The 12041-nt window shown below is 39.1% G+C and overlaps 1 protein-coding gene across 10 annotated transcripts in view; it reads right to left on the reverse strand.

Moving 5' to 3' along the window:
• Window positions 1-12041, reverse strand: part of LOC122653669 (chromatin modification-related protein EAF1 B-like) — a 53826-nt gene that overhangs the window by 22590 nt on the left and 19195 nt on the right. For 8 of the 10 annotated variants that reach the window (XR_006331841.1, XM_043847596.1, XM_043847595.1 and 5 more), the window contains exons 13-21: window positions 4984-5041; window positions 4685-4881; window positions 4491-4544; window positions 4320-4400; window positions 3991-4128; window positions 3741-3857; window positions 1324-1415; window positions 958-1167; window positions 492-876 (exon numbers count right to left, since the gene is read on the reverse strand). Coding sequence is in view for 9 of the 10 variants with exons in the window: in XM_043847596.1 (XP_043703531.1) it covers window positions 492-876; window positions 958-1167; window positions 1324-1415; window positions 3741-3857; window positions 3991-4128; window positions 4320-4400; window positions 4491-4544; window positions 4685-4881; window positions 4984-5041 (1332 nt within the window). In the remaining variant the exon portion in view is untranslated. The remainder of the gene's footprint in view (window positions 1-491; window positions 877-957; window positions 1168-1323; window positions 1416-3740; window positions 3858-3990; window positions 4129-4319; window positions 4401-4490; window positions 4545-4684; window positions 4882-4983; window positions 5042-12041) is intronic. The other 2 variants (XM_043847591.1, XM_043847590.1) reach the window with 2 other exon arrangements.

Genomic DNA, 12041 nt, shown 5'->3' on the forward strand with positions numbered 1-12041 from the left:
TCTCTTCTTGATCTCATCATAGTCTTTCCCTTCTTCTTTGTTTTACCAAAATCAATTCCACAATTATGATTATTTCTTATTGGATATTATTTATAAACATCAAAATCTGGTTATTGGATACTGTTTACAATATAACCAGTTCCTCATATCTGATCATCCATACTTGCTATAGACTCTCAGGTTCCTGAATACAGCTTGAAAATAGCGATCCAAGTTTTAATTCATTCTTCTAGATCCATTTTTAAGACCTTGAACTCCATAATCACTCTGGTCACCCTTGAAACTGGAAAAGTTGAACTTTGGGAATTGTCAAAAATTAAATCCCCATCCTGCTGTATGAAATGGGTCAGAAATTTAGTAGCATCTGCAGAACTCTTCAATGTTTTGTTGGCATGCTTCCTGATGATTATGTTAACATATTTTTCTTTAAGGTGCAATGGAACAGAAAACAGAAACATTATTGTGGTCTATCAGAATTGAAAAATACTCACCCGCATCAAATGCAAAGCATCACGGGGTCCAAGCATAGAGTTTCCCTGCACAGAAACAGCTCCAGGGTGCATATTTACAGGGCTTGGCATCCCCACCCCACCAGAGGGAAGCATACTTCCAGAGTTCAGCATAGCTGCTGAACCTATTCCCTGAAATCCTGGTCGAGGAATTGGCATGCCTCTATTCATTCCACACATCATACCCATACCATTTCCACCAGGTAGCATACGAACACCACGATCTGTGCCTGGCATAGCCCCAGGAACGGTCATGCCAGACTGCTGAATGTTCCTACCAGATAGCATTTGATTATACCGTTGAATTCTTTGTTGTTCATCAATTGGTAGAGATGCTGGTCTTGGAGCACCATATCTTTGACCATCCCTAACGAATAACAGCCATCAATACCAGAATATGAAATTAGAATTAAAAAAAACAAAACTGATAATTGCAAGCACAAAGTACCTCGTAGGAGCACTCAGGGCAGCAGAAGGTGATGGCAGGCTACTGCCGAGAGTGATACCAGAAGAACCTTGTAGCATGGCATTTGCACTAGAAGTTGGAAGAACTGGAGCAACAGAGCCCTGATTTGGAATTGCTAAACCACTATTATGAGACCCTTGATATAAAATAACATCTGGGCTGGATGTTGTCGCATCACAAAGATCAAGAGGCCTTCATCATATCCAATACAATCAATTCAAAAATATATTATTATTATTATAAGAAAAAAAATATACAAACGAAGCAATATAAGTACATGAAGTGTCAGAAAATACGATTGAAGAAAGAAAACGAAGCAAAAACTCAAACGCACAATACCGAACTTACGTTAGAGGACCATTATTTGGGCAGACTTGAGATACCGCAAGCATATGAGAATTGTGGACTGGTGCTATTTGCTTCAGTTCCTGATTACCGTTCTTCCAAAATGGGGAAAAATACATTGAAAAAATACAGTCAAGAAATATTTTAAGGGATGTAAACGAAGGTAACATCAAATAACTCAGAAGCCACCTTAATACGAGTGCTCCCAGATCCAAAAACTATGGATTGACACTTAACCATGTTGATGTAAATAAATAGAAAGCAAACTGCTTAAATCTATATGGGCATAAAATACCATGGAAGATGGAATCCTCAATCTCACTATCTCATAACCCACAGACAACCGGTAGCTCAGGATTGACAAAGATTGGGCCAAAATGAGAGACCTAATTTATCATGTATATGGCACAGAATGCTAAACTACATAAGAAAATGACTTAGAAATCATGAAGATTACATAAATCTTATACCAAGATAGAACAAAGTATGGAAAGAACCAACAAGCATAAGGCACTACGAGTTAGGCACACAGTGATTCATTAGGCAGATTGGCTATCAAGTGAAGCATGTAGATCTAGAATTGGTTATCAAGAGCGAAGCATAAGCATGTTGATTCATCACACAGATGGCATATACTATGAAATAAGATAATAATTGGTTTAGAAAAGACAAAGATTGGATCATAGTTGTCAAGGTGTTGCTTAGGCACTGCCGCCTAGGCATTCAGGCACTTTCTTGGGTCCAAGGCAACAGCACACCTTGTTGACACTTCACGAGTTTACGTTGATTTATGCTCACTGTTTTTTTTTTGAGGAATACGCTTTTATTATATTCTATGCTTTGTTTATTACATATTGGTTTTCTCAGATTAGGTCATTACTAACATAATTATATCATATCGCATTTATATGGCTTCTATGTTAATATAAAATTATCGTTGCTACATTACATTCAGTTATTTACTTCACACCTAGGGGCCCTAGGCGAGGCCTAGACCGGAGCCTTGTTGCCTAGGCGCCCCTCCAATGCCTTGGAACACCTAGTTGCCGTGATAACTGTGGATAGGATAGATTGAAGCTTGAACCATCATGCAGGAAAGCTACAGCTGTGGTTACCTCGACACCTCAAAATTGGAGCTGCACAAATCTCCACATGTATGGACATAAAGACCAACACCCTTCAAAGCATGTCACCAACACAGGTGTCCAGGTGCTCATGGAGATATGTGTTTTTTTTTGTTATTCGGGGGGAGGGGTTATAGAAAGAGTAGATAGGAAAGAGAATTAAGTAAAACTTCTCATTTATTGCATGTAAATAAGCTACAATGATGAATGGAACTGATGTTGGGCAATAAAGACCCCACATATAAATAAAATTGGTATAGCTGATATAAGGATGTCTAGATAGTTGAGTGGTAAAGCTAGAAAAGATCAAATAAGGAGTAAACAAATCAGGCTTGAAGGTAATTTAGGACTAGCTCCAAATCCATTAAATGATAAGTTGAGAGAAAATTATTTGAGTGGCATGGACATGTGCATAGTTGTCAAGGAATCACCTAGGCGTCCAGGCACCTTGATTGCCTAGACACCGTGACGAGACAACTAAGACGATGTGCAACGAAGATCTTTGGATAAAAGTAAGCGGTGACACGATTGCGGTTGGAGAAGCTAAAAAAGTAGGCCAAAAATGACTACAGGAGAAGTGGTGAGAGAATACATGCATGGATTATGGTTATAGAATTGAATGGCGAAACCAGATCCATGCAGTTGACTCCAATTCAATTGGGATAACACAAAGTTGAATTGAGAAATCGAAATTTCAAACCTTGCTTTTTGTATATGCAAGGTTTTGACGTATGTACCCATATCCACATAACAGCAACTATGCAAAGTAACAGAGAATGGAAATTAGCCATGTAGAAGATAAGTTGTCAAGGCATCGCCTAGCTGGGCGCCTTGGTTGCCTTGTTGGTGTTGCCTTTCGTCCAGGCCCCCTCCAACGCCTTGGGTCGCCTAAACGCCATGACAACTATGGATAAAAACATGCCAATATTATTATTGAGTTGTGCAACCTTTTTTTTTTGGGAGGGGCAATAGGGCAGCTAAAGATTGAATCATGTCAATTTACATAAACGGTATAGACATACATTGAACCAACTTAGAACAAATTATAGAAAGTGCCAAACATTGATGACTAGTGGGAGGAGATAAGAAATAGGGAAATGGACAAGGGAAAGCAATAAGTACCAAAATGGATTACAAAATGCTAAACAAACTCCCCTTGACAAATAACAAGAACTATTTGGACTCCGGCTAATAATCCAAGAGAATGTTCCTGACTCGTTTTGTATCCAAATTTTCATCGTATGTTTTTTAAATTCAGCACAATATGATGCTTCAGGATGCAATTGTGAAACAAACCTGGCTCCTACGAGAATGCAGTTGCTGACCAAGCAAAATGATTTTCTCAAAATGAGACTTAAGAGTATCCTCTTCCATCGGACCTTGCAAACGTTGAAACAACTGTCTGGCACTGCCCTGTTAATGTATGCCGCAACACCAGCAGATCGGATCAGTTACTTTCTCAAACTGTGGTTATGTAGGTATAAAGTTACTCCAAAACCAACATAAAGAAAAAGGACGTAGAGTTCAAGTTAGACCGAAGACATACCTTTGGAATGCCAGGTAAAGTAGATGGATAAGGTTGAGATGATCCTGAATCTTCAGCACTATCAGCTCCATCACCACCATTCCTATCCATTAAAATTTTGTGACGCTCTTTGCATTCTTTAGGTTTCCGAAAGATGCACTGGAAATGTTGGACAGGTAAATAGAATCAACATAACAACTTTAATCTCCAAGGACAAAAGCATTGAATATGCTCCCTAAACCATCGAATAAAGTAGGCTGAAAGCAACCGTAAGACTTGCACCATAACTTAATGCAGCACTGAAAGAGAAGATAATTCATGAGTGAAGGAAGATTATGAAATTACTTTACCTTGAATTGCAGTGTACTGTTGATAGCATCAGTTACAAGCTCCCAGTTTGGACCCATATCATGTACAAGGACAACGAGTGCCTGCATTAAAAACAAGAAAATATTTAAGAAACTCTTTCCTAGTTTTAAAAGCCACCCAATTCTAAATATAGTTGATAGGAGACCAGTAACCTGATCTTCAAATAGTGACCATGGACTCCCTGACCCTGACTGCCCAGCAGGTGCCTGCAATGTTGGGGAGGAGGGGAAATCAAACATCTTACGAGAAAAGCTCATGCGAACAAATATAGACCAGCAATGAAACCAGAATCAAAGAGAATAGATGGAAGTACGAAACCTCAACAGGCCGTCAACATAGAGCATACCTTCGGTGCCTTGGCTTTCCTGCCTCGATCCCGGCCAGCAATCATTTTCATTAGTTTATTTGGATTGGACATGTTACTCATTTGGGAACCCACCGGTGAAGGAATTGAACCAGCCACTGGAGCAAAGTTCTCAGGACAAGTATCTGTTAATTGCTTCAGGATCTTAGGCTTCTTCGCAGCATGTTGGCCAAAAAGACCTAAAGAGAAGACATTTGAAAATCAAGTAAATGTGAAGAACATTTCAAGTACTTACTAAGTGTCCTCATTAAAAGCAAATACAAACTGAGAAGGAGCATTACCACTGTTTCCATTAGATTCAAAATGATGACCCTCCGATCTCTTTTTGGCATGATCCCTCTGCAATTAGAAGGTGTATAATATGAAACTGAAGATATTGCATTACCATATGCACAAACGACATTTAAAAAAGCACATAGAAGAACAGAAATAAAATGATCTGCAGTCAACCAGCAGGGAAAAGACCGCAGAGCTAAATCTGATAACTAATAATATGGTACAGCATCATTGTGTTTCCATAACTCATCAGCATATATTTCACATTCATCATCATTTATGCTTCACAAATGTTAACGGGTGCTTGCAGCCTTGCACCCATGGTATCGAGTATCAATACAATAGCGGATCAATACAGCTGATACATATAGAGATTGGCCATGTCAATACGATACAGAATCGTTAAATAAAAAATTTATGCACAGAACCAATAAAGACTGACAAAACCAAACAATCCCAGTGTTCGAAAGAAAACTTCTTCCTACTCTGATATTTTTTGTCAAAACCTAAGTGGATCCTAACTACTCAAAAACGACGTGGAGGAGTGATTAAACAAGCAAAAATTCACATTAAAGCTTGGAGATCGAACATCAAAGCCATGGGTTGAAGTAGGTTAATAAAAAATTGCTTGAATCTTTTTTCTTGCGTTTTTTGCCAAGTTGATGCAGTTAGACGTTGGATTAAATAGGACTTTTTGTAATTTTCTGTTTCTTATTTTATTCTTGTTATTAGAATCGTAGGAAGGTAAGTGATGCAGATTTATCACCAATCTGGGCTTCTTTGCTTAGGAATAAGTCTAGGGTTGGGTTGTATACATGTTGAGGCTTTGATCCCATGGGTTTTCAATGTAATAGGCCACTTTTATTGGCCTAAACTATGGGTAATAAGGTTGCATACGGGATTAGTTAGTTTAGTTTCCATACTTAGTTTTATTTTTGAAATCTTTTGTTTTTAAATTGAAGTATTGAACCGGGTCCAAGCTGGTCCAACCAGTAGTTTTCTTTTATTTGCTTTTAAGCAATGTAAGTTGGGCTGGATTAGGACTCTATAAGTCCAGCCAAGTTTTTTATCTATTTCCTTTAGTATTTCAGTTTCCTAGTCAGTTTAGGTTACCTAATAGGTTAAGAATTGGGTTAGGCCTTTCCTTTTTTGTGTAGGAGTCTATTTTTGAGCCTTTTATATAAGGTTGTAAGGGGAGCAAGCATTGGACACGAATTTTGACTAGAGCCCATTTGTTTAAAGGGGACTTAGGTGGGCTGGGAAAAAGCTGATGTGGCACTTCAAAATCCCACCCCAACCTTGTTTGGTTGTACTAGGGTGGTGAACTTACAAAAGCTGAGGGAACATCATTAAATGCTATCTGTTGATGTGGCACTTCAAAACCCAACCCCTATCCTATCCATACTGTTCATGGGAAAAGTAACTTTACCTCAACATTTCCACCCCAACAAAACCCCCCCCCACCAACATGTGGGTCCCATCATCCCAACAAACACCCCACCTTCCCCTTTAAACAAACGAGGCCCTAATGAAAAGCTTTTTGCTCCTCTTCCTCTCCATTGAAGATTTTTGTTTTGTGTTTGATCAAGGCTGAAGGAATAGGTGTTTGATCCGATTGACACATTGCGGTGGGAAGCCCGGGTGGATCGTTTGAAGGAATCGGTGTTTGATCCGATTGACACCTTGCAATGGGAAGCCCGGGTGGATCGTTTGGTTACTTTAGTGCATCCTCTACTACTGTTCAAGTATGAAGGTTCTATTTCAGCTTGGTGCCATTAACAAAGTACAAACCTTCCAAACCTGTAACTTGGATCTCCCCTTCTAGAAGATCATATGCAAGGTGATTTTCGAGATCTACCAAACCAGCCATCCGATTGAACTTAGATTTTCACCATACCTCCATTAACCCTAATTTGGGAAGTGATTCAAATTTGACCTAGTTTGTATGGCCAGATTAATATATTCTCATATTTCCCATTCTGTCCCTACCCCCCCCCCCCCCCATTAAAGCACAGTTTCAGACCTTCAAAAATAACCGATTCTGATTTCACGCGCAGAATAAGTATATGATTTAAGGATATATCAATTCTGAAATTAGTAACCTAATCATAACTCTTAACCCTAGTTCCAGTACCCTATTTACCATAATAAACACCCTCACTCCGACCCCAAATAGGATTCCTCCATAACTTCAAATTTAGTCATCTGATTTAATTGTAACATTCAGTATCTCTCCTCTACTATATAATCCACACTCAACCTAAGTTATAAGCCCATTCAACCACCTGATTTCCTATTATCAAGATTTCCCCTAATCTGTAATGAAAAAATTCTGTTTTGGTTCCTGGTTTGAGCAATCAAATCCAGGACTACATTAGTAAGAGTCCAGGTTTATTCGAGAATGTTTTCCGTTTTAGATTAGATAGAGTTAGGGTCAAATTATGATTTCAGTTTCAAGATAGGATTAGGACTTTTATTTTATAAAAGGGCATGTAACCCACAATGGAGAATAGAGTTTGAATGCATCAAAATTTGAGTTGAATAGTTGATACCGTGACTGTCTTCTCCTTCCTCTGCGATTCTGGATTTTTCCCTTTCTGTAACCCTTCTTCCTTCTTCAGTTCTTCTCTAACCAGTTAGACATTCTAGGGTTTGAATCATACCATAAAACAAGTTAAACCTTAGAGATTCTTTCCCCAACTCCGTCCTTGTTGAGAAAACTCTCCACTGAAATCAATTGAACCTGCAACCACCGCTGATTCCAAGTTTTAGAAATCTGTATTCCAAGCAACATCTGATTTCCACAACAGCAGTGGTTTGGATCGATCCAGCAGGCCTAGGCGACAACAAATCTGGAGTTTTCAAGCTGTTTGAGACAGATTCCAAGGCTGCAGTTCAAGTTCTTCTCTTGTACGCTGCCATGACTCTTTGGTTCCAAAGGTTGAAGAAAACCTCAATCGTGAGTTATGTTTCTAATTTCCTTTTTCTGACTTTCCATTTTGTCCCTCTCTACTTCTATTATTCCCACATCCCATTCTGTCCCCATACAAAAAATCATAAAGACCTTTGTCTCCTAACCTATGTCCACCTTCCTAAGTAACCCTTAAAAATTTCTGGTTATTTACAATTATGCCACTATAGCTTAGATTTGAGCTATCTATTATTCGGGTGGGCCCATAAGCGATCTGATACGGGTTTTGGAAACCCGGATACGCATCAAATTGATATCAGAACCGAATTTCAGACAGTTACTAACCATGATAGGAGGTCACATCACCAGCACCGAAGTTATATCAGGAATTGGTTGAGCATCAACAAAAGAGTGATGCAAAGTACAATAAGTTCATGGAAGAGACTCAGAGCACCCTTGCTAAGATTCTTATTTTTATGAAGAGAACCAGAAAACAAGTTGAAGCAGGACCATCTACATCAGCTCCTCAATTTCATACTTTATGGATCAAAGATACTCCTCACAGAAATCAACCAGATTCAGTTATACCCCAGGACATCACACGACAATTTTCTAACAGGGACTATGGCATCAAAGTTGAGGTTCCAGAGTTCAATGGTGAAAAGGGGCTAGAGGAATTTTTTAATTGGCTTACCAAGGTTGAAAGGATACAACAACAACAACACAGCCTTATCCCAACTTAATGGAGTCGACTACATGGACCCAAACAAAACAACGTAGGGTGAACTGAGATCTAAGCAAAAAAAAAAAGATGAGATATTATAAAGGAAAATGACAAATGAAAGATGAAAGTAAGAGGAAAGAGGCATAGTGATGCAGAATGATCACCAAATAGGGCTTATTTCTTTAGAAATAGGCCTAGGGTTGGGTTATATACATGTTGGGTCTTTGTTCCCAAGGGTTTTTTATGTACTAGGCCACTTTAATGAGCCTAAACTAGGGGTATATAGGTTGCATACGGGATTAGTCCAATACTTAGTTTATTTTCCTGTTTTTAGATTGAACCGGTTTAGAATTGGTTGCACCCAATTGGTTCAATTGGTCTAATTTAAGTGAAATGTTCCTATTGGTTAATAGGTCCTTATATCCTATTGGCTAATATAGAATCTTCTTTTAAATTAGTTATTTTAAGTTAGATATCTTTTAACTTAAGTTAGTAGGGTTAAATAGGTCTTTTACTGTTTTAAATTAGTTAAGTTAGATTAAATCTCTTCCTTCCACGATTTTTGAAGGAAAAGACTTTAAATTGTACTAGGACTTGGCATAAAAGCCATCTTATTAATATAGTAAATCGTGGAGGGCTCCCCCACATTGAAATTTGAATTAAAAGACTGTTTTCTGCTGCTGGCCAACTGCTGCTGTTGTTCTGCTCCTTTGAGTGTGCATCCTTGTGGATTTCAAGGTGGAAAGGGTGGGTGGATTCCTGCGACTCCTTACGCCGTGATGGTTGGGAGGATCTCTCTCTGAAGGTGGCTTCATCTTTCTTCATTCAAGCTGCTGCTGGTGGATTCCAGTGGTGAGTTTGAACTTTAAATTCTGTTTTTATCTTTCCTTCTCCTTCCCCATTCAATCCTTTATTTTCTGATTTAATTCCTAAACCCTAGTTCAGTTACAGCCTCAACCAACCATCAAAATTCATTCATATTTCAGTCACAACTCCTTTACATCATCCCCTCCACTCGATATTCATCTCAGTCCTATCAAGCCATCTAAACCCTAATCCCCCATTAACCCCCATAAACCTAAAAGCCCTAAATTCCTGTTTAGGCATAATCAGCCATTAGAAAACCCCCTGCTGCAACCGAACCTTCCCCTTAGCCCCTCTAATATTCGACCAAAAGCCCTCCTCCAATCTCCAACTCAAAACCCTAGTTTTGGTGATTTCCCTAATTTCTAAAACCCAAAACCCTAAGCCTAAATCTGCAGAATTATAAAACCTAATCAAATCCTTTTTTTTTATATCAAATTAATCTCCTAGACCTGCTGATCATTACCATGTATCACACTCATCCCTAACCCTAGCCTAAACCCTAAATTTGCCTTAAACAGCCCCAAATCTGCCCCAAACAGCAGACTCGATCAGAACCTGATTTCACCTGGCTCCTAGTAGGATTATCTCCTATTCTAGGACTACATTACATAGCCCAGCAAGTCAGGAGAATCTCAGCTAAATGGGATCTGCTACATGGATCCTTACCCTCCAAAAGGCTCTATCTAAGACCATACTTGGTATAAGACCTAGACTTTGCATGTCCTTCAGCATAAATTCTCTTATGGTCATTTTAGGCCTACCCCTACCTCTTTTAACTCCTTCAATCAGGATCACATCACTCCTCCTTACTGAGGCGTCCCTAGGCCTTTGTTGGACATGACCATACTACCTAAAACAACTCTCTCGGAGCTTGTCATTAACCAAGGTTGAAAGGATCTTTACTTATAATCATTTTCGGACAAGAAAAAGTGTGAACTTATTCCCACCAAGTTTATTGGGTATGCAAGTTCATGGTGGGATGTACTACACTCAAGGCTTATCAAGCGAATTGGACCCGTTACAAAGTGGGAGGACATGAAGCAGATTCTGAAAGAGAAACTCATTCCTCTTAATTATGAGAAGGTATTGTTTCACATATTGCTTTTCGACAAGGCAAAAAGGATGTGGATACCTACACACTAGAGTTCCACCAATTATCTTCAAGGTGCCGACTTCAGGAGAGACCAACAACAGGCTATAAGATATATCAGCGAGCAAAGTACTGAGATTCAATTAGAGTTGGCTAACACTGATTTCAACTCCATTGATGTGCCAACAGCTTATGCCAAGACAGCTGAAGAAAAGTATAATTATCTGAAGAATATGCTCAAGACTACTTCAGTTTATAGACCTCCACCACGGATTGTAGAAAGAAGCCTGAACCCGCAGAGTTGAAGAAAAGAAGCCGGAATTTAACAGAGACAATGATTGGTGGAAGAACATTGTGTGTTGTAATTGTGGCGAGAAGAATCACTATGACAATAAATGTCCCAATAAGTCTCGCCACATAAATGTAGCAGAGAATTAACCAATAGAGAAGGATGACAATGATGATGAAAATTTATACCCTTATCCTTCAAAAGATGATGATGATGATGAAGTTGAAGCTCACTCCGCTAGTCTTGCATCAATCTCAAAAGGACTAGTTGATAAAGCTCCCCTCTTCAAGCAAAAGGGTATTCTTTTGTAAGGTGTCGGTTCTACAAATGTTCATACTGTTGTTGATACCAGGGCAGAAGCCAATTTCATCTTTGCTGATTTTGTTCGAGCACACAACCTGCCACAGAAGCAGCTTTTCAAGAAAATTCATGTGCAAGGTTTTGGACCTACAGCTCGAGAAGAGGCCACGGCAGTAGTTTGAGTATACTTCCAATTTGGGCCATTATAGTACCATGTGTCTTGCCTAGTCACCTCGTTGGCGCACTGCAACATTCTTCTAGGGCGACCTTGGCAACGATATGCTAGCATTCTCTATGATGGCACACAGAAAACCATCAAAGTAAAGCAAGAAGGGTGTATGTTTAATGTTGCCTCATTCATTGAAGGATATGCCACGGCAACAACAGTTTTCTCATCCTCCAGTTATGGATCACTCTCTCCTCCCTACCCATGGAGTTGCAAGTCTATCGTCTACCTCAAGACACATGCTACCTCAGCGTCGAAATAATTACAGAGGCATCTTGGGCTCGCGACCTAGCTCGACAGAACTGAGTTCTTTTAAGATCGGGAGAGTTGATGCAGTTAGACACTGGATTAAATAAGAAATCTTGGTAATTTTCTATTTCTTATTTTATTCATGTTATTAGAATCATAGAAAGGTAAGAGTCCAGGTCTAATTGAGAATGTTTTCTGTTTTAGATTAGATAGAAGTAGGGTCAAGTTATGATTTCAGTTTCAAGATAGGATTAGGACTTGTATTTTATAAAAGGGCATGTAACCCATGATGGAGAATAGAGTTTGAATGAATGAAAGTTTGAGTTGAATAGTTGATACCGTGGCTGCCTTCTCCTTCCTCTGCAATTCTGAATTTTTCCCTTTCTGTAACCCTTCTTCCTCTTCTT

This window comes from Telopea speciosissima, chromosome 3 (genome assembly GCF_018873765.1).
Source record: "Telopea speciosissima isolate NSW1024214 ecotype Mountain lineage chromosome 3, Tspe_v1, whole genome shotgun sequence".
Taxonomy (NCBI): domain Eukaryota; kingdom Viridiplantae; phylum Streptophyta; class Magnoliopsida; order Proteales; family Proteaceae; genus Telopea; species Telopea speciosissima.